Here is a 24,054-nt window from a genome sequence, read left to right as displayed (position 1 = left end):
ATGCGCTTACTGGCGTGATGTCTTGTTTCCAGACTCAGTTCATTTAAATGCTTAATAGGTTTTACGCATTTCAGGCTATTAATCAAAAGGTTTAGACCAAAAAAAATCAAGAGCTCCAAAATGCTTCATGCTGAAATTAGCAGCCGCTGAAAAGTACCGGAAATCTGATTTGTGTGACAGACTTCGGTCAAAGGCCCCCCCCCCCCCAACTATCCTTTAAACGGCACTTTAAAAAGTGTCCAGATGCTTCACGGCTCAAATTCTTTTTTTTGTAACTCCTGAATTTAAAGCGTCGCAATCTGAGCAGCCACCAAAATTAACTATTATCTCCATATTTATATATTGCCGGCACTAAATTGCGTCGGGAAGAATTACTATCAATATGAATATCTGCAACAATAACTCAGCCGCAGTGCTGAGGACAGGATGCTCTTTATCAGGCTTCTGATAGGCCTTAAATACAGCACAAGGCAGCCGTATCAGAGCTTTTTCTCTCTAATATCAGGCCGCATTAACGACTCGTAAATCAAATTACACTCCTAGAATTTCATTAGGCTCACCTGCCAGCGCTGCTGTGCTGCAGAAATATTTATGTTTTTATGCTGCGATTGTGTGCTCTCAGGTACACAAAAGGGAAAGGAAGGGCAGCTGAGAGGGGGGAAAAAAAAAGGGTGATAAACCTAATTATCTTTTAAGAATACAGAGAAAATGTGTCATAAATTGTGGCGATCCTGAGGAGCGCTGGCGTTTTTTTCGGAGCCCATGGGGCTGAGAGTTGGGGGGACAAGTCTGCTCTGCTGTTTACCATCTTTAACCGGGGCTAGACTCCCGCAAATCCAATTAGCAGCTTCCCCAAATCCGCTGGAAACAGAAATCAAACAGGATGATGTACGACGCCGATCAGCGGGCCCTCAACAGCCAGCAAATCTGATAAAGCGAAAGCATGACTGCTAATAGTGCAAATACTTGTTCAAGCTGGATCCAAATGTTATGATGGGAGTCTGTCTTTGTTATCCAATTACCTCAAAAGAATTCCACATTTCTATTTGTTCATTTGTTGTTGCTGTTTGTTAGATTATATTATCTGCATCTAGTGCTGGGAGGGGTGCAAGGAGTTTAGAGAAGGTGGCCGTGCGAAAACGGAACGCAGACATTCCCGAGATTTCTTCCCCGTCTGGAGCGGCTGGGTCTGGATGGCGCGGTGTCTGGATATGGATTTTGATTAGACACAAAGGGAAATGACTGAGCCAGTGACCGTAACGACAGCCACTTAATAAAAGGTACAGTCTATACATCAGAGAGCATCTAGCTGTAAATCATTCGGCCCCGTAACGACGTGCATTCCCGTCCCATTACCGAGCCCCTAACAGGCCACTCGTATTTACTCTCTGGGCCTCAATATCATTTTAAAATAATGAGCTTTGTCCCTTATCTAATTAACAGGGGCCTAGGTTCATTTGATTCCCCCCCCCCCATCCTCTGTCTTTCACTGAAATTAGGAAGCTGGCATATTGGTTTACCAAACTAATATTGAGCAAATTTGCTCCGTGGTATGAGTAAAAGTTATAACACAGATAGGGTGGCTGTGACTATTGTTGTATGTTGCGTGTAATTGCCGTGTTTATCCAGGATTGGTTGTGTGTGTGTGTGTGTGCGTGCGCTCCACTGGGCAGAAGTAAAAGACCAGGTCCATTCTCTCTGTTATTACTGGAATTGTAATTCAATGATCACCTTAGATCACACGCGTGCCATAAATCAGATAGGCTTGACAGAGGATGAAAAATTGTATTAATAATGTGAAACTTATTATACAGTCCCAAATGCTCCCTTGATAAATGACATTGTTTGGGCCTGACAATGATTGCATTTAAAACATAATTTCTGTTTTCTGCTGGTATGCCTGTGTGTGTGTGTGTGTGTGTGTGTGTGTGTGTGTGTGTGTGTGTGTGTGTGTGTGTGTGTGTGTGTGTGTGTGCTGGACACAGCGGCGGTGGTTTGCTGGGTTGGGAAAACAGAGGTGGGGTTCCCGAGCTTCATAAAATATTCAAGATGTTTCCCACCCTTCTCTCTGGAGTCAGTGGGCAGGCGATGGCCATGGCAGTAAGGGTATAAAATGTGTGTGTGTGTGTGTGTGGCCAGCACAAGTGGAACGGCTGGCGGCTGGCCGCAGCGCAAACACCCCAAACTCCCAAACCACAGCAGTCACATCTTCAAGTCATAAAGCAGCATACGTGCATTATTATAACAACACGTCCTGGTCAGATATTAACAAGTGTGAGGAACTGCAGAAAGAAGCTGCACAAGGTTTAATCATTTATGAACCAGTCGACAATAGTGGTTTTTTTTTTTTTTGAAAAAGTGATGAAGAGAAGAGTTTATTTTTCTTCATAACTCAGTTCATGTAAGAATGCTAATATAAGACCAGCAAGTCTAGACGGGGCCTGAGCGAGAGCCAGCAGAGACGTGAAGCCCCTCAAAGAAAAGAAATGTGTAACAAGCCTGAGATTCAACACAAATACCTCTCTGCTCTCTTTCTCCCACGAAGAAACAAGAACAAGCTGGACGGCAGGATTTAACTACGTGAGTCAGTCTGGCACAAGTCCCCGTTTCTCCTCACAAGGACGAACACATTAAGTGTTAGCGCAGTCGTTTGCTCACGCCGTCTCTTTTTCAGCACCTATCTGTACTGATTAAGTGCCTTTGCTGAGTGCATAAGCCGTCACACGAGGTGTAACGTCCGCCAGCAACCCTAACCTGCCTGCCAACGTGCATCAAAGCTGACAGCGTGAAACGCTGGCCCGATGTTCTGACACACTAATTCTCTCTGTTCAAGTAACAATAACAACTACGGCAACGAGAACGCCCCTTTGGGACCCGTGTAATGATCCAGCTAACAAATACTCACATCCAATACTTGGTATGATACTCGTAAAAAAAAAATGAAAATCTCTGGATCAGGCATCAGGGGGGGAAAAAAAGTTACAATCTGATTAACAAACTGTTGACGAATACAGCGGCAAAGCCAGGATAGGGTGTTAAGAGAGCAATATGAGCGTTTCAAGGGGCAGAACTTAATAAAACTCCTGAAGAAGCATCATGCAAAGTGTGCCGGAGCAATAAGAAAATGTGTTGGACGCTGTGGGGATGTGTGAAAAGGGCCTCCAGACAGCAACGGAGAAATGTTGGTAACAGAGAAAATTGCGAGAAACTTTTTTTATGTGCTCGATGACCGAACATTTTTTTAGTTGTCACACGGGGCTAAAATGTGACTTCTTGTGTCTTCTTCACTAAAAGTGGTGCTCCGGCGAAACAGATCTGCATATCACAATGTGACTAATATTAAAATATTTCCCTATTTTATATACAAAGCTTGTTTTGAGCAAAGCGCAACTGAATGGTTGATCGTGGCTTCGTAGAAATCAAAGGAATAAAGGCGATGAAAGTCTTTAGTGACGGGCTAATAATATGTGGCGTGAACAAGGAGTACTTTGACTGAACGTACTGTACTTGAACGATACAATCTCCAGCTACTCGTACCGGCTGGACAAAGCTGGTGTCAGAGCCACTCCGGGGTTCAAGGAAAGTCTAATTAAGTTCCTGGACAGTTGGAGTCAGGTCCCTGCATAGGGACACTGAGACCCAGACTGGTCTTCCCCTGTAGACTTGGCTTTTCCCCGGCTGGCCCCCCGTGCATGTCCTCTACTGTACTGTACGTGCCCCCCCCCCCCTACTGATCTTATTACCCACCCCACTCTCCCTTCCCTTCTCCTCATCCCTGCAAATGACCATGATGGGAGGCCATTCATCTCACTCCTTCGGCCACCACAATGAAATAAATCAAGAATTTTCACCCCCCAAATATAACAATATTTGTATTTGGGGTGGGGCAGACGTAATTGATGACTGCGGCCGTGCTAATTAAAACCGGCGGAGGTTTCATTAATCTTGGTCATTGGGGGGGGGGGGGGTGTGAGATAGTAGGGGTAGCTGCTACAGTGTCGGCTGGGCGAGTTGGGCGGGGGGGACAGGCCCGCCTCCATCGTCCTCATTGCTCAGGTGATTTGGGCCATTGTTGAGCACATTAGCACGACGAGGTTAATGTGAAACGGCCATTAATAATCACAACAAAAGTCTATCGTGTACAAACTCAGTGTCTCTGTCTCTGGCCTTCAACCACGACGCAACTCCAGGAGCCCAACGAGACAATATAGTGAACCATCACACGTGTTTACTGCCATGTCCTGGCTGGAGGAGTTAATTGCTTTTCTGACTTTGCTTTGTAGCGACTGCTTGTTGTTTTTTCCCCCACCCATCCCCTGACACACACACACACACACACACACACACACACACACACACACACACACACACACACACACACACACACACACACACACACACACACACACACACACACACACACACACACACACACACACACACACACACACAGAGCTTTGGAGAATTAATTACCAGTCCCAACTTTTTGCTGCTTTGCCTGTTGTTTGCGTAGTCAAAACTGTCCGGCCACAGAGGAGCGCAGCGTCACGGACTCTTCAGAGGAAGACTCGGCATGAGCATCGGGGTTTACGTGCGTTTCACTTTCGGAATTGCCGTGGATTACTTCATGATCTTCACACTCCGTGTTTGAACACGTTATGAAACGATCCGCTACATTTGACGTGCCGACTTCCCTTGAGAGCTAAGACGAACAACTACTGTAGCTTCATTTAGATTCAGTACGATTGCTCTCATCACAATTCACTGTGTATTGTTTGGTTTTATTTGAATGTTAAAGACCATTTTAATTGAAGAAAAAGGCAGATCAATTTAATTACATATGTTCTCAACCAGCATAACAAAAGTGCGACAACACAAGACGACAAGAAGTTTGCTAATTAATAACAAATTCAATAATATGACAAATGGGACAATCTTAAGCATTTGTAACCATTTCCATGACTCTGCTCTGACCAACATGGTCGAACCACGCGAACCAAATACTCGGCGGCATCCAGCAAATAAGTCACACCTGAGCATCTCCTCAGCAGAAAAGATGGGAACAGGCCGTAGAGTTGATAAAACAGACTCATATTGTTACTGTTGTGCCATTACAGCGCAGACAATTTACTAAGTAGCACCTATGAACGGGGCAGATGGATATCATCATCACTCTGTAATGGCTTCTACATGTTAATTCACAACTTTAGCTTCTCCACCACGACTCCGCCACAGAATAATGGCTAGCCTGCATCTGGTAGAGGCAGTGTAGGGCAGTGTACGAAGCGTGGAGAGGAACGGAGGGAGAGACAAAGAGAAGGAGGGAGAACTAAACAGGGAGAGAGAGCGAGAGAGAGAGGAAGAAATGGGTGGGTGGGGTGGAAGCGGCAGCATATGGTGCCACGCTGCCATAAACAAGCTTTATGAAAAGACCGGGGACGTTTATTTAATCATGGGATACCTGAGGAATCGCAATGAGACACACACTTTGTCCCATTATTGTTAGCCCATGAATTTAACTGCTTTACCAGAACGACGAGGAACCTGATACAGCCGCCGAAGACAACGCGGGGAAGCAGGTGAATTTATCGTTTGTGTGCGTTTGTGAAGTGCGCTGGGTCCTTGCTATGGGAAGAAGTGTGTGTGTGTGTGGTGTTGCAGATGAATAGCCATAACTGCTGCATACTGCTATCTGGGATATCTGCAAACACTGGAAAGTAGTTGGTAGAGACCGCACAGATACAGATGTGCCCTCTGTTTCTACTGTATTATTCAATCCCTCTAATTCTATTCTTCTTGCTGTCCCTTAGCAGGCGTAAACATTTATATTTTCACCTGTCGTCTCTACAAAGTAGGCCCCTCACAACCTATGCAGAGAATTAAAACATTCATTAGCGTTTCCACCTCCCAGGTGGGATGAAAAAAAGCATCAGAAAATACCAAGGTGGGTCTAAAGGCCCCCTGAGGAAATGTATTTCTCATTTGTATTGAACTGAATCATGCACTCGGGCCATTTCAACATCACGCACACGCTGACAAATGCACAAACACGACTGTGCTTGCACATGGAAACGTGCAGACATGCGCACAAACACCACCATGTTTGACACGCACAGGACTATGCAACCACACGAATACGCACACTTGAAAGTTCACAAATACAGTACAAAGAGCTGGTCTTGCAGACCTGAAAACAATTGGAAGCAAGCATACTTAAACACACGCACGCACACACACACTCACATGTCTGGGTCAGGGGGACAGCGGTAGCTCAGAGCCAGCTGTGACCTGGCGGTCCAGGTGCTCAGGAAAACCGCTGTTAACGGCCACGATTGATGATCTAATCAAACTGTCACCACGGCGATCCGCTGCAGGGGGAGGGGAGGGTGGGATGGCGTGGGTGTGTGTTGGGGGGGGATGGGAGTGGGTTGAGAGCAGGTGGGGGGGAATATCCAGGAGGCCTTGTGCATGCTTACCGTTAGCCCAAATTGAGAGTGACAGTCTCAATAGTGAAAAGGCCTCTTTTTTTTTCCCCCTCTAAGTAATGGAGGAAACAACTCCAGCGGTCTTCCGGAGGATGTCACATAATCAAGGGAGCCCCCCCTCCTTCCAACACCGCCAACGCCTCCCCCCCCCTTTCTATAATGTCTCGGCTCAAGCAGATTGTGGAGGGTGGTGGCTTGAGACTTTGGACATGGGGAGATGGACCGCCGGCCCACACAGAGCTGATTGCGATGAGTTCTGCATTTCTCGGTGGCGAACAGACACATATCCACCCAAAGTATTTCAGATCTGAGGTGGACCTGATGAAAGGCCTCATGGACCGCCAGGGTACTGCATACACTTCCAGTCCTTCTGGGATATGAGGGGACATTTTTATCAATGATTAAGAGATGAATTGTAGAACTATCTACACACTGCACATGAGATGACTGTGGGAGTCCTAACATCGCAGTAGTAGTTTTTCTATATTCTCTGAATGGAGTGATTTCCAGTGAATTGTAATGCAGACGGTTCCTCATTGTCCCTAAAGGACCCCTACAGTCTGCTCAAGACTGTCTGCTGCATGGACCCCAGACCCAACTTTGGGAACCGCCGTCTTGAACCATGATGGATCAGCCTCATATGATGTCCAACCCCTGAAACTAGAAACATGCAGCCAGCACAGGCACATCAGATACCAGAAGATACGTACTTGCTGTGCTTCATATGTACAGCTGTTGATTCTTGCAATAAGCCACGAGAGGAAAATATTTAAAGAAGTGAGTTTGGAGTACGAGCAAGTTTTTTTTTGAGGGGGCACAAACAATAATTTATTTGACCCAAAATGAACCCAAATGGAGACGAGTTATGAATTATTAGTTCTGCAAAAGTTTATCTCTAAACACCTTCCGTACAACAAACAGTTTTGGTGTATGTGAGGGGTTAGTATTCATAAGATTTAGTTTTCTTTCACTGATGAATAATAATAATTAATTTCATAAATATTGAAATCTAAACAGTAGAAATGTTTGGGAAAGCATTCTTTATTTTAAGGACATTGTTCTTATCGTGTCATGTAACTGATTTCAGTGGAGATCTTTTGTTTGGGCCGTGAATATTAGTTGTAACTTATGTGGTTACAATTAGGTTACGTTGTTTACCTATGAACTGAAACTACATGCTGTGGAAGTGTATATGTGTTGCTTGTTTGTGCTCGTTGTTTCAGAAGATGGTACTTATAGACTGGCAGAAATAATTTAGGAGAAAAGAAACCAACATCTCAATCTCTCTCGAGTTCCACGGCATGTTAGCGATGCGTTGTGGCCACACGGGAAAATATGATAATACGTCTCTAGTCCACACAAAATAAAACGAATGAAGCTCTTCCATATTTAGCCGAAAAGAGAAAAAAGTTCAGAAAGTTGTCCAACTTATTAGTGGCCTTGTTGATCGCTGCCTGTTCTGCGCGTGTTAATCACCTTCCCCAGGATATAGCCACGACTGCCGCTCGCCCGTCCAGCTCGCATTAATTTAATCGCTGCTCAGCTAATTCATTGATTAATTGGCTCATTAGTGATGCCTGGCAACATCCATTTCTGCCATGACAGTCTGATGTTTCAATAGAAAAGAAAAACAGGCTGGCAGCAGCCCAGTCCCCCCCACAGTCCCACTGTGCATAATGTCCAACCACTGTCAACAGTTAGCCGCACAGCTGTGTCACTGTTTAACTGCCTGGTTTTGAGCCGCGGGATGTGCAATGAATACGAAGGTGAACTGTGCACATTCTCCGTTCTTGTCCGGTTGAGTAATGTCACTTGGGTTTCAGTGGCGGGTGACATCATTCGAAGGGGGGGGTGAAGAGAAAAAAAAAAAAAAAACTTCAAAAGCTGGAGGGAACTGTCGGTGCTGCACTACCGAGATGAGGTAGACACTGCTGCGAGAAGACAAACTCCCGCTGCAGATTTATTCGGCGAGTCAAGGTCACGTCGCTCCGACATGACGAGTGGCTTCCAACTGTGGGACGAGCTGTCAGCGGCTAACTAACATTATTATTAGTAATAGGACCCCGCTGCACCCTGCGGCAAAGGAGCCGGACGTTAGAGTGACCGACAACGACACGTCGATAAGAGCGCTGACGTGACATCACTGGCCGAACAACACCACTGTAAAGGAGCTACGGTGACCTCTGACCTCTCTACTCCAAGACACAGGCCCAGATTTATAATTGGCATTTTGTCACAGTTGCTGCTACCAGGCTGTTGTGGTGTGCTTCAGCTAATGGCGAGTTAGACCATGGAGGTAGAGATCTTAGCATTTAAGTGTGTTAGCTTTTTAGAGAACCAACATGCTTTCCTCTCTCTCTCACACTCACACACACACACACACACACACACACACACACACACACACACACACACACACACACACACACACACACACACACACACACACACACACACACACACACACACACACACCCTCCTCCACCCACAAACACGCACTCCCACAATTCTGCACCATATGCCCATGACAAGTGCATAAAAATCGTTCCCAAGCGATAGCGCAGGCCAACCCATAAAAACTTAATGCACCTAATTTTCCAGTAATCAAACTTTTATAGACTGCAATGGCTTTTAAACTAACAAATTTTAATTATCGCTTAATTTTAACAGCAATATTAACGCGATCCCTCATTCCGGGAGTGTTCATTCTCCATGAAATATTGAGTAGGGTAAACAGCGAGGCGTGGTGCGCTGGCTCCTGTTCCAACAAGGAGCCAGCAAACACAAAAGGTGAGCTAGGGGTTGCTGAGGCCTCGCCGGTACCACGGCGGGACTACGTGTGCTGCACAGACCTCTGGGAAATGGAGCTTCACGAGTGCAAGCACACAGAATCAGTCCGCTGACTTTGCACTACAGTTACTACAAGGTACTGACCACTGGTGTATGCTGGTCCGTGTTACATTGATTCTGCTTCAGTGTCAGACACGGCTTTATTCTATGCTGCTGCGGTAGCTTTGATTTGAGATTTTGTTTTATGGATAAATACAAGAAAAACAGATTTGTTTTCCCATTTCCCATGATTTAAGGATAGTTGAATATCCCAGAGAGAGTTAAAATATCCTCGGCTACTTTCAAGTTTTTCTGTGCTGCTCATCACATCCCTGCTTACAGTACTAGCGGAACGGGATGTTATTGACTGCTGCCCTTGGGTGGCTGAAAACTAGGCCTTACCACCCAACACCAAGCCAAAGAGACAAAGTGCTGACACAGGCAGATAAGGGAAGGAAGAAAGAGAAAGATTAAAGAGCAGATTCATTATCAATAATTAAGGGAAAGGATTTATTCTAATGAATTAGGGGTTGTCTTTATCTACTCTTTATCTCCATATCACACTGCTAACTCTCTCTTTTTTCCTCCCTCACACACACACACACATGCCCTGCACACACACACACACACACACACACACACACACACACACACACGCCCTGCACACACACACAGGCTCGTGGTTTTTCTGTGTGACTTGACCCCCGCCTGCTCCGTGTGGTCCATATTGCCACCACGCTGGCTCCAGGCAGGGCTCTTCCGCCCCTGCTCCACCCGTCAAGCCTGGATGGTCCCGGCCCTCGGTGCCGGGGAAATATGGCCGCGCTGCACGGCATGCTGGGACGCGGCTGCAAGCCCAGGGACCGGCGCTGCAAAGCCAGATGTCCCTGGCACAGCAATGTGACCCACCGCAGCAACGTATCTGTTCCGCCACGTGGACATGTAGCAATAAACGTGGTGCGTTATGTAAACCTGGGCTTAACTAGAATAGTGGTTTTAAATTTCATAATAAGATACGTTATTAATGATTTGATGCATATTCACTGCAGATTTATTCTACCATGCCAAACATGAAATTCTGGAGAGAAACGCTGACTAAAATGACGAAATTGACACATTTAAAGACACAAATAAAGATACAAACCATTGACATACATCTACATGCTTTTACTACTGGTAGAGTATCTCCTCTCAGTCAGTCTCTCTTCTCGCTGCAGTCCCAACGGATACTCTGACTGTCCTTCGTTTTGTGAGTCATCACACCTGCGCTGCGTGCATCATGCTAGCTATTTCTGGATCGGCATTCAAGCCTTTTCACCTGGTTTTCTTTTGTTTTCTTCCGAGACATACAGTAATGCTGTAGAAATAACAGCAACTGCACTCGCACTAAACTGTGAGCAGATTTTAGCAATTAGACATCTCCGAAAACACTGAAAACATTCTCTCAAGCTGCTTGTATCATGACCCCCCCACCCCCCACACACTTAAACAAATATATCTTTCTTCTGGGTTGTCAGCACTCCTGTTTCAAGAGTGATGAGTGTATTAGTTCAAGGAGTTCATTATTACAAGCGTGAAAATGGCAGGCGTTTTAACAATTACCTATGAAAACAGGTATGCGAGACGGGTCAGTTGTCTTTTGGCGCCCCGTTTTTAAAGAACTAATTACAAGCAATTGAGGCAAGGTCGCTGCTGTCGATCACCCTCTCAAGCCACTCCCTTGTTATTGAAGTGTTGCTTTAGGTGCCGGCAGACTGGCCGTCACATCGGCGGGGGGGACGACACAAACTGAGACGCACAACAAGGTTAGAACGGTAAACTACAACAAAAGTGAATAAAAATGTAACTATGTAGTGAAATATGTGACTTATTTTGGGGCGAAAGAGAATTGACAGAACATTGGCACACACACACACACACACACACACACACAAACGTATTTTCAAAGTCCATTTTAGTCATATAAGAAAGTGTTTGGGTTGTAACTCAAAAGAAGTGATGCACAATTTATTCCACGTTCCTCCTCCGGGGCAGATATTCTTTTCTGTAATTAACACCGCACATTCAAAACCGAGGGTTGTATCCTCTTTTTGTTTTACGGTCACGATAACTCTATAGTTCCCCAGCGGATGAGCAGGAAAAAGGCATTTTTGATGTGCAGCACTCAATAACAATCAATAAAATCAAACTGGTGGGAATACTTTTATAGATCCTGGAGACTGTACAAGCATTTTCCCGCCAGGCTGGCTGAGGCCCACGCAGCCATTAACTAAAGAAGAGAGATTACATATTCAGATGAAAACGCACTGAGGAACGGGGATAATTCAACTCAGTGTGACATTACAAGTGGGTGATAACAAAAGTGACAACCTCTTATTATGATTCGGAGCTGCGGTGCAAAATGTTACAATGAAAATCCTTTGAGATCTCCGCAGCCCATTACAACCAGACAACAGGCGGCTGGGTTTATGCAAACTTGTGAGGACACGGGGTCCTTGGAACACAGCTACGAGAGCACGCACACACACACACACACACACACACACACACACACACACACACACACACCCACGGGCAGACAAAAGGGACAAAAGCCATCATCTCCACTGAGTGCTGAGGAGTGGTGGTGTGACTGAGACGAAGACCCAGTTGTGTCACTTTATAACAGTTCATCTCTCTCGCTCTCTCTCTCTCTCTCTCTCTCACCCTGAACCTGTCAGATAGTTGGGAGTCTGTCATCTCACCCGTTATCCCCTCAGATTCCCCTTTCCTCCTCCTCCTCCTCCTCTTCCCCACTGGAGTTAGCACGATATGTGAGGCTAATATTAGCCTTGTTGACCACCTTCGCCCACTACACTCGTTAGTGGGGGGGACTGATTGTAATGAGACATTGTGATTGGATTACACAACTAACCTGGCCTGTCCTGTGTTTGCGTTTTTTGTTTTGTTTTGCACAGGCATGTTTTCGGCCATCGCGGTATCACCGGGGCCTTTTGTTTTCCTTTGAAATGCATTGTGCGTTATTCTTTCAGGATGTAGCCCTCAGGTGTTGAGCTGAGGCTGCTCGCTGCCCCTTGCTACTTAGGAGAGGTCAAATGGGGACAGATTCCACCAAGTGGATCAATAAAGTTGAGAATAGATAGATAAATAAATAGAATCGTGGAACTAGAAATAGTTAGCCTTTTAAAACCCAAATCGGTGGGACTCTTCCTCACAACTACCCACCCAAAATAACTCGCCGTTTGAGGCCCCGAGACGGATTTAGCTAAGTGGAGCCTGGCATTACCTACGGCTAGTCAGGTCTCTTCCTCCTCCTCCTCCTCTTCCTCCTCCTGCTGCTCCTCCTCCTCTCTTCCTTTGACTAACAGATCTCCCCAGTGTTCTAAAAATATCAGGTGAACAGGGCCGTAGAAATGGTGATGAAACTGCCTCTCTGACACTGTCCCACTGCAATCCATCTCTCCACTGCCTGCCAGCCAGCATATGTTTGCAATTGGCTCCCCCCAGCAACCCCCATTGCCTCTCAACCCACTCCCCCCCCCATCAACCCACTCCCCCCCCTCACTGGTCCCCAGTTGCTGGTTCAGATCCCCCCCCCCCACACACACACACACATTTCCCCATCCTTCCCCTCTCCCTGTCTCTCTTTCTCCCTCAGCGACCGTCCCAGTCTCCAGGTCTGGGCTTTCAAGACCGGTGCAGTTATCAATCATCGAGCCAGCACTGTCATGTCGGACTAAACCACACGTACACACACAGACACACACTTCCTCTCTTTCCTCCGTGTCTTTCCTTCTCTTCTGTCTTTCATCTCTGCCTATCTCTTTGTCATCCCACCTCACTCTCTATCTCTCTCTCTCCTCCGTTCTCTGCCTCCTCTCTTACATTTGCCCAAATTTGTTCCACTTAATAAGCCCTCCCCAATGACCTTGTGCTAATTAAGCTGCACTGTGTTGGAAATATGATGGTTAATTAATGATGAGATAAATTCTGTCTGCAGGACTGTCAGAAAAATGATGACACCATGTTTTACAGGTTTAAATAGAACAAACCTTGTGGCCGTCCTCCCTCTAAGTGCGCATGGAAGGGAGTGTGTGTCTGTGTGTGTGTGTGTGTGTGTGTGTGCGCACAGTAGGCCTGTGTTTAAGTGTGCATGAACGAGTGCAGTAAAAAGAGATGAGCGACGGCAGGAGAGAATGATCTTATGATGACGAGTGGGAGTAGACGGGGTGTGTTTATGCGTATAAACATAACTATATGGAAGTTAACATGGGTGTCTCTGATGCTGTGAGGCATAATACTTAATGGGTGAGCAATAACACAGCTTCATTAATACCTAGTGTCCTTGTGTGTGAGTGAGCATGTGTCCCCTCTATGACCTTGCTAGTGTTGCCACCTTCCATCACAAAAAACAATGAGCTCAAAAGGTCTTTGGGTGATGCAGTTAGAGATGGGACTTATTTTACTGGTTATCGTCAATTAAATCCAACCGCCGTCCTAGTTGTCGTGAAATACTGAAAGTTGCTTCAACTAAAATCAATGCTTTTGCTGATTTTGGCGTAAACAGCACTTCTCAGATGAGCCGCATACCCAAATTGACAAGGATTCACTTGTGTGGCGGACCTAGTGACTGACCCGCTGGCTGATGTAAGTGTTGTGCTCACACAACAAGCATCACGACAAGAATCATTCTGAACATGTGTTCATGTTGAAGTTATCCCGTCTCTAAACACTCGTGTGAAATGTATCTGGTTGTGTAACCTCCACTGGTTTCTAGCACAAACAAACTTGCGATCCATAATGTTTTGCATTACGTTATTCAAAGACATGATGCTTTTAATGCAAACATGAGGATTCCATGGACATGGATAAAAGTTTCGTGGATTTCATGGAGCAGACGCAGACGCTTTTACTTTTAGTTTAAAGTAAAAGTTTAGCTCAGTGAGTGTGATTTCAGGATTTTCAGGTGAAAAGAATGTCTTATCGGCATTCAATGACTACACTTTCACCACGAAACTTGGCGGAAGTGGTCAAGAAGTAAAACTTGAAATATTAATTACAGTGTTACTACTAAGCTGGTTTACAAACGAGATGCCACCGCAGCTTGTTTACTCCAGGCTTTGACGCTCACGTGTCCATAGAGCCCACCGATAGCTGAAGTCATGGCAGTTGGCCTGACTTTATCTGCTCAGTAATTTATCGATATCATGATATGAAACTAGAGATAGTCTAAGATTTTGGATATGGTAATATTGTAATATGGCGTTAGTGTTGTCTGTCTGGTTTTAAAGGCGGCATGACAGTAAAGTGATGTAATGTTCTAAACTTACCAGACTGTTTTAGCGCTTCTATTATTTGCCTTTACCCACTTACTCAAAAATATTCCTAAAACTAAAGATTATTTATCCAAAGTCTCATTTTGTAAAGATTCTGTGAAAGCACCAACTGTCAAACCTTTGATATCAATACTGAGTTTTTTGGTGAAAAATATTGTGATATTAGATTTTCTCCACGTTGCCCGGCCCTACAAAGACCTGTTTCACCCGTTCATCTTGAGATAAGCAAAGAGACAACATAGTTGTTTCTCTTCTTGTACTTTTTTTCCCCTTCGCTTTTTCCTATGCCAGTGGGCATGTGCCAAGAGGAGAACAGCAGCATCCATGTTGGACTGAGAGGTCGTCGGTTCAAGTCAGTCGGTCACGAGTGTGAACATATGTAACTGAAGTATCAGCTTATCCTTGGATCAATGAAGGTTACAGTAACAAAAGCTGTGGATCACAGACAGACTTGAAGCAGTTGAGGATGTGAGGATTTGTTTCCATCTAATCCAGATGAACAGCTGACAGTAGGAATTTAGTTTGTAATGTCAGAGTGATGGAGAGGCAGCTGGTCGGGTTGCTTACTTCCATATCTGAAGCCACTTGTCAAATCTAATACCACACGTTGTCAAAAGTATCAATTTGGTTGCGGAGTAATGAAAAAGCGGGTCTGTTTCTATTTAAGCAGCTCTCTTGACAGATTGAGAGGTGTTTAACGTCTCGTTTTGGCTTGTCGGGTTGGGGGGGGCTTCACAACTTCATCTCCTCATCTTTCTTTTTCACACGCACACACACACACACACACGCACGCACGCACACACACACACAGACAGCAGGGCTCTGCTTCTGAAAGACAGGGCCAGGCGGGAGACATTGCACATACACAGAAACACACAGTCACGTACGCAGACGCAAATGGTAAAAGAAACATCATTCATCCTTAATTCAAGAGGGAGCCAGATAAAGTTTGACAGAAAAAAAAAGGATGTAAGCAAGAGAGCGAGAGTGACAGGATGAGTGAAAGCCATTTAACTCATTAGGGAAAGGGAGGATCTCAAGTTATATTTAACTTAAAATTTGCTGTAACTAGTGGGGACCTTTTTCCTTAAAAGCTTGCAGACCTCCAGAGGGGTTGGAGGAGTCATCCTCCAAAATCTAGAATTAGTCGCATGCTGTGTCTCTCACTTCAGTCTCATGAAAACAAGCTAAAATACCTGACAGTCAGGATCCAGGATAAAGACACGCATCCGAATCCCCAGTCTCTTTTTCATGACTGTAAATGAGCTGGAATTGATTTCTATAAGAGTTGTCTTCTTTGACTGAAAAGTACACTGTGACATGTGATCCCGTATGCAGTTAAAAGTGTTTAATTTACCTCTCTTTACGCTGTCCAACTCCATGTTTTCCCAGCAGGTGGGTGCTGAGGTGTTTCTTCATCACAAAGGCCCATCTACAGAACACACACACAGAACATGGGTTTAGGGACGTAGTGAGTATACAACAGAGCTTGTTCAGCATGGGTTCATTGTCTATTTCAAGAATCAAATAAATACATTACTTCAGTACATATGTTCCTGAGAAATTCTTCCAAAGATTATAAGAGAAGGATGGGACACGATACTAGAAGATGTGAAGCCTCTGCAAACATTTGTTCTGAAATGAATTAAGCTTAATTAGACTCAAGCTGGATGTAAGCTCTTTTTTTTGTCACAAGTTCCAACCTTGAGCTGTAAAACAAAGAAGACGTGTTTTTTTCCCGTAAAGGTGCGTGTTCACTTTAAGAATACGAGGCACCGTCTGTTGCTGGTCCTCCTGTTGTCTCCCACCGCGAGACTCTTCCGAAAACAGTCGCATGAGAACCCATCCTTCTCTTACATCCCCAGACTTTACCCAGGACACGCCATCTGACATTGAGTTTTTGAATATAATCGGTCATCAACAGGTTTTTGGGTGGAGAAGCTATTGTTCTGCTAATAGATGACAGATCAGCAAAGAGTCCGACGTGAATGTACATGAACACTTTGCACCGCAGGAGGAGCATGAAGCTTGAGAAACGTTTGTTTTACGAGCACCTTCGGTCAGACAGCGAAGTGAAAATCCAGTTCCACATGTTGTGCATCAATGTGTCAAACAAGTATGCGAACACGTGCAAGGACTCACATGCACACGGATATACAGCAAATGCAGTTGCACGCATACGCAGTCAAAAGAAATACCAGGGCACCACGGCTCGACAGTGACCGCAATGTCCGGACTATGTCGAGGGCCCCGAGTTTACCGCGTCTCCCAAACAGCATATGAAAACATAATTAACGGATGACAGGACTAACTACTCTGACATCCAAGCTGCTTCAGCAGAGTTTTCATCCCCTGGTCTTTTCATTTAGCACCTATCACTTCCCATTATCGTGCATCTGAGAGACAATGACCACATCTGAGAGCTGAGGATGGAGCTACATGAAAGAGGCCGAGGGAGTTGAACCGACAGTCATGTGGTTGGCACTGTCACAGCACACACTCGAGTCCCCCCGACCCCCCCCCCCCCACCCCCCCCGTCGCTCCTCCCATTTCTTCTTGTCTGGAGGTTTTCACTTTTGTTTCTTCCAAGTAGATCATTATTCTCTTTTCTCTCCGGCAAGCCCCGCCTGCATCTTTCTGAAGCGTTCCTCCTGTCTCTTCAGTCTTTCATCAAGCCAAAGCATAATTATTTCACTATTTATGTCGCTATGTCAGCTATTGCCCTTCTCTACCCCCTCCTCCTCTGACGTCTGGACGCACACACACACACACACACGGCTGTGTCCTCCATCCCATCATGGCCCCAGAGTCCCGTCCGTCATCGGGGCCCCTGAGGCCGACGCTAACGAACACCACCATATAAATATTCAAACATGCTCCACTGTTTTTGCCTCACTATCGTCACTCTGCATTTTCTCGATCCTCTCCAACTCAATCCATCCACCCGTCCACAGCGTTGCCTCGGAGTTAAACTGGGAGCGAGTGCATGACTACATCTTGTACGCTCCAATCAGGCAGAATGGCGAGATCAAAATGCGGAGCTTCTCTCTGGCCCACTGGAAGGAAGCGCCTCTGACTGACGGCGTCATCTATAAATAAACAAACGGCATAATTAAGATATTTCTGAGGGGGTGGAGGGGGCAAACTAATTCATCAATATATCTGAGGGAGAAGCACAGCCGCGGAGCACTTCACGCGTGCTTGTTTAAGTCGTCGTGTTAGACGCGGGGAAAGATGAAGAAAAAAGAGAGAGCGCTTGCAAACATTTCTGTTAATTATGTATTACAGCTGTCCTTCATAAACCTAATTACAGAGTGCTGAAAGGCAACAGGGACAATTTGCATATGCGCATGAAAGACAAGACATATGCAAAATATGATTTTAATTAGCATTCTTTGATAGCAAGGGGTACAAATCAAACTGGCATGTTGTGAGATTCTCATCTCGCCCATTTTGTACTGGATTATTCTCAGAGTGCAAGATGGGTAATGCCCTGTGGAGGCACCTGGCACAGGCTGCACACACACAGACACACACACACACACATGCACACAAATGGGTGTTAATATTCACAGGAGGTGCACAATAACATACAAAGTGAAAATGCACACAAAGAGTGGCGACGCTACATTTACAATTAGCTATTCCCCATATGACTATCTAACACACCCAAAGTACTACTTCTGATTAAATGCGGGACGCACAAACACACACACACACACACACACACACACACTTATTCAGACCAATGAGTCTTTACTCACAAAAACAGACATGCGCAGGTACCCTACCTAATGCGTACACACACACATACACACACACTTAACACAGAGAAAGATCCTGTCTCTAAATGTTAAAGGGGCAGATGCATTTGTTTAAGGCAGTGTGTAATCAAACCCCTGCCCTTGGTGTGTGTGCATCCTCTGCCATCCAGGTCAAGGCCTCAGCTTGTCGTCCCGCTGCCTTGGGCTGCATCATCAGCCCGAACCATCAGCCTTGATGGTTATTGTAACAAAGGGATACTTTAACATGCCATTCATCCATATCAATTCTCTTCCCCCCCATGAATTGAACTAATAAGGCTGTGCCTCTGCCCTCCAGGGAGGCTCATAATATCCATTGCAGATATGGAAAAAAAAGAAAAGAAAAGGGGAAAAAGAAAGACGGAGACTCTGGTGTTTCACGTTCGACTTTCCCTTCAGACTAATCGGCGCGCCACAGCTCGTTAGGTCCGTGACGTGCCGGAGCTTTACCGATAAGCAGGGGAGACACGGCTCAATTACCCACAGTTACAATCTTTCTCTCTCTCTTCCCTCCCCGCCGCCCGATGATGAAGAGATAACATGTCAATATTTGATACAAACAACTTCATTTGCCTAATGGTGTTCCTGGATAGGCCCATCTACAGGTCCGGAAGGGATGGCAGATCTAAGAAAAGGCCTGGAGCAACGCGCCGCAGCCCACCGCCCCTCCGATCACGCACACCCATTCCCGAGAGCCGCGCACAAGTGACATACTTTGCCAACTTTTGCTCGAGTTACTTTCAGCTGGGTTTTCTTTTTTTCGGGGTCTGACATTTTCATTCATATTATAGTTGCCTTAAAAAAGTCCCACCAGATGGGTTTTAAACTGACCCAGCCTGGGTAACTTTAGCTCAGACGCCATATTGGGTTCATTTTACCCAGCAGGGCAAAGAACCATTCAACAGAAGGGTTCTTTTATTCCAGCAACCCAACACTTGTATAGAACAATGGGTCAAAACACCCCATTGGTACTCTGTGAAGTTAACTCAATATCTGTTCTATATCGACCCAGATTTGGGGCTCTTTTTAACCCGACGTCAAGTACAAGAATGGCACGGCTGCAACATTATAACTTTTGTCAGCCAAGCCAATGTAAACCTGTGGGGTGGAAAACACAACTTCTGGTTCAATATCAAACAAGGCACTACTGTCAATGTCTGTTATAAACTAAATATTAGGACAGATAACACATGTGTATGTATGCGACTGTTTTGCGTCTGCCTTTTCATGAATAAACATGTGAGGCGTTATATATATTGTGTTCTTCATCTTCACGCTGGGGAAATGGAGTGAATTACCGAAACCAAAACTTATTTTCTCAAAGACAAAGAACTACCAGAAGACTAAATCAGCAAGGTGGACAACGGTAGCGTGAACAAAAAAAAATTAAAAATTAAACAGCTGTGCAAGTTTGGCTGTAGAAGATAAAAGTAAGTGACGAGTTGGCACAATTTCTTATCGTTTTCCCTTTGAAATCGACTGAACATCCAGTTTTGCCTGCTGTGCGCCGCCGCAACGTGACCGCGACATAGGAAAAGCTATGGGCTGAAAAATGAAGCTGAAATCGAACAAACTGCTGTATTGCGATTGGTTAAAAGGTAACTGAAAAACCATTAGCAGAGAGCTACCAGATGTAGGAACCGCTCAACCCTCACCGGGCGAAGCCACCGAAACCCGGCGAGGAAGAGCGATTCCATGTGGGAAAGCTGGGAGGGGAGGGGGGAGCTCTGAAGTTATGGGACTGTGCTTCAGCTCTTTTTTAAGGAGAGGCACACACACACACACACACACGCACACACACACACACACACACACACACTTCAGTGGTCCGCTGGGCCCCAAAGAAATGAGCGCGTGCGGGCTCATCCAGCCTCCTGTGCCAGTCCTAATGATGGCCTCCACCTGCTGCTTTAATGTCACAGCTGGATCGCCCTCCATCCCTCACTGACTCTGACTGCCATCAGCAGCAGGTAGCTCCCCTCCGCACACTCCTTCCTCCATCTCCTCCGCCATCTCGGCTCCCTTCATCTCCCGTCACTTCCATCTTCTGTTTCTCATACCACTCATCTCAATGTGCCCTCCACCCATCCATCTCTTGTGCTGCACTTCTTTTTCTGCTCCCTTCCCCTACATTGCTTTACCAGCTCCTCTCCCCCATTTGTGTCCATCCCTTCTGTTTTACCCCCCAAATTTCTTCCCCTTTCTGTCTATTCATCATCTTCACCACCTTTTAATTGAACCCAACTTCCACGCAGGGTAAGTGAAGCAGCACCAGGATTTATGGGAAAGGTGGTCTTAATTTAGAAAAATGTACAGGAAGAGTGTCACTGGTGTGACAGTCAGTCCCGCATTCTCATAAAAAAGGCGTCACAACTAATTTGACAATGATCCATTGACAGAAGAAATGCTACACAAGCATTAGCTCGGTCAATGTCGAAGGATATTGCTCCCGCAAAACTGTACTTACAGTTGAAGTGGGAGACCCCCTCGCATAAAAAACAACTTTTCTCAACGCCACAACCAATTTACTCTTCTGAGTAAACATAATGTTTTTCTTCCTTGTTTATTTTCTCATAAACCTCTTCCTGAAGAAGCGGAAAAACCTGGAGGTGAGTTGACAAGTCTAATCTGAGGAGCTTTGACAGGCAGGTGAACTGACAGAAGAACATAAACCAACACTTGGCTGACAGCAGCCCCGGAGAGCCGAGACAGCTGCCGACGTGTCAGGGAGACGGATAAACAGACAGGAACAAGAAGTCGAAAGATAAGACATTTATTGACAGACAGGGCGACTGCTTTCCTGACAGACAGACAGACAGACGGGGAGGCATCAAGAATAAGGGCTGAGGAGGCAGGCTTTCTGCTGAGTTTACAAGACTGACTTTAATGGATGTTCTACAAGCGGGCCTGTAGCAGCGGATGGGGCGAACTGAACGTGGTGTCAAATTTGCAGATGTGGAGATAGATGGTGACGGAAGGATGGAGAAAGAAAAGCCACAGGAGAGAAAGAAGGTGAAATGAAGGAATACGAAAAAAAATCATGATGGAGCATCCGGATAAGCTGGAGAGAACGGGAAGCAGGGCGGAGTGAGGAGCGGCGGCAAATGCAGTTTGCGGTGCTGTCGCTTTGTTTGAGGGAAGCGGGAGGCATCTTTGCATCAATATTGCTCGGGCTTTTGAGAGATCCGCTTATGGAAACATCCCATAATGTAACAGATATTGGACAGCAAAATAAATAAATAAAACATCTGAATTGATTTTGTTTTTTCATGCCCGTGCAAAGCACGCACTTGATCTATTCTAAAATGATCTTGATAAAAAAATAAATAAAAAAAGGGAGGCAAAGCGTTTGTCTGACGACTGATCAACGTCAAGCCTCTCAATGAAACAGACACCTCTCACTTATGATGCTTGTGTGTGTGTGTGTGTGTGTGTGTGTCCTCTAGTCTTAGAGGAGGTACATAAAAAGCTCACTTTGCCTCTCCAAAGGGGCTTTTGGATCATCTGCTGAGGCAGGTGATGGGGCTTGACGGATTGATTGAGGCGAAGTTCTCATCGACAGTGGCAGCGCCCCATAGAGTTCCCAGCTCCAGTGCACACTGTTCCATTAAAGGATCATTTAGAGGGAGAGCAAGTTCCACCTGCACTTACGCTTACGCAGAGCACACCCTAATGTGAGATGAAACAAGACATTTTCAAGCTACGGGGGAAGGGAGGGAGGAGGAGAAGAAGAAGAAGAAAAATAATAACAATAATAATCATGAAAAATAAAAATGCAGTCCCTTCCCAACAGCGCATTTCCATCTTCCAGAGAGCGGCGATTGATGAAGTAATCTATTATTGATATCATCATCGTTATGCGCTCATGGCAGTTCCAGTGTTGCGGAGCCCCCCCCCCCCCAGCTCTGAGCGTCATAGCACTGTTTGCATATTATGCTACTCAGCATCATTATATTTTCTAATTAACTGCTTTAATTTGGGATTTGAATCCTACGCGAGGGGAGAAACTTGAAAACGCTGAACAAGAGAGAACAACACTGGAATTTGGTGTCGAGATGAAAACAACGAGGTACAGACAGTTACACAATTGACTGTCGCGCTTTTCTAAAACAGACTTGTATTACGGTAGTTGCCACATTGTGTGGGATCAGCACAAATATGATTCACCTTTATGGATACACACAAAAAAACAAAACACAGAAGAGAAAACACTGTCCAGTGTGAAGACCGAACATGTCCCGAGAAACATTTGAAATGAAATATAACATCCCAAAACACCGGCCCCGCTATGAGGAGGTGAAAGAGTCTCATTTTAGAACAAAACGAATCAAAACTGCTGGTTGTTAAAGGGCGTTAGCTTCACTTGCTAATGCATCTCCCTCTCTCCTTCCCTTCCTCTCTGCAGTGCAGTTAAAGATATGAAAAATATATGTGTGCCCCCCCCTCCTCCTTTCCACCGCGCCATGTTAAATCATTAAAGAGAAGTCCTGCTCATTATCTCTCTAAACAAAACTTCTCTTAAACCAAATAAATCACCGTTGCGCGGCGCAGCTAACAGCCGTGAAGGGATAAATTACAAAGCGCCTCACTGGCAGAGCTGGTATTTTAAAAAGCTTGCTGCACAATTTCTATGATGTGCAGTAATTTGTAATGCAGGTTTCCTTATGTTTAGAAGGTCTCCTCAGGTGTGTGTGTGTGTGTGTGTGTGTGTGTGTGTGTGTGTGTGTGTGTGTGTGTGTGTGTGTGTGTGTGTGTGTGTGTGTGTGTGTGTGTTGGGAGAAGAGGTGACGGGTGGGGAGTAAAGAATTTTAAAAAAGAGCCTACTTGTGTTCTTTGTACTTCCAATAGTATTAACCTCGTTGTGGCGCTAAATCTATCACTAAGCAAAATTATTTTACATTCCTGGAAATATTTTTGATAAAGTTGATAATATTACTAAGAATTGACATTTGAAAGCCTGTATTGAAACGGTTTGGAGTGAAGGTCAGGACTTGAAATGCCACAGGAGGTTGCATGTTGTGTTTATAACAAACAGCATCAAATATAATCATGTATGGTTTAAAAACATCAGATTCTGCCAGAATGGTATTGTTGGCAGGTTGGACAACACTTTTGAAACAGCTCAGCACACCATCACAGGATGCAGCTAAAGGACATATTGATGTACTCCACTGAGCCGGCTCCTGAAGGCAAGAGCAAAGTGTTTCCTTCCATTTTTAAGACCGTACGCATTGATGCTCCTGAAGCTGTTGCGTCGGCTCCGTCCTCGCCGCCCTGCGATGACTTCTATGAAGGTGTAGCGAAAGTAAAGACTGACCATCTGTGGTCTGCGAGGTTGCTGCATTGCATCAGAGGTAGACAACACTGCTGATGTCGGCATTATATTTTTAATCAGCCAGTCAAACTGATGTATCGGTGTGACTGTAACCAGCTTTTTTTCGTTTTTTTTCCAGCTGACCGTGGCGTCATTATAACAGGAAAAACACACCAGCAGGGCCTCATTTCCTGTTAAAGAGTCTAATTGAGGGGAAAGCCACCAGCCTGCGCTCTTCACCTCCGTCCCCACCTCTGCACCAGGAGCTGCGATGAGCCCCCCCCCCC

General features: G+C 45.4%; 1 protein-coding gene across 1 annotated transcript in view; it reads right to left on the bottom strand.

Annotated features, from left to right (window-relative positions):
* znf407 (zinc finger protein 407) overlaps positions 1 to 24,054 on the bottom strand; it is a 149,434-nt gene that overhangs the window by 67,523 nt on the left and 57,857 nt on the right. The window contains exon 4 of the mRNA XM_079275762.1: positions 16,008 to 16,082. Within this exon, the coding sequence (XP_079131888.1) occupies positions 16,008 to 16,082 (75 nt within the window). The remainder of the gene's footprint in view (positions 1 to 16,007; positions 16,083 to 24,054) is intronic.

This window comes from Melanostigma gelatinosum (assembly GCF_949748355.1).
Source record: "Melanostigma gelatinosum genome assembly, chromosome: 9".
In the NCBI taxonomy this organism is placed as follows: Eukaryota; Metazoa; Chordata; class Actinopteri; order Perciformes; family Zoarcidae; genus Melanostigma; species Melanostigma gelatinosum.
Note: the sequence above shows the minus strand (reverse complement) of the source record. Positions and strands in the feature narration are given on the sequence as shown.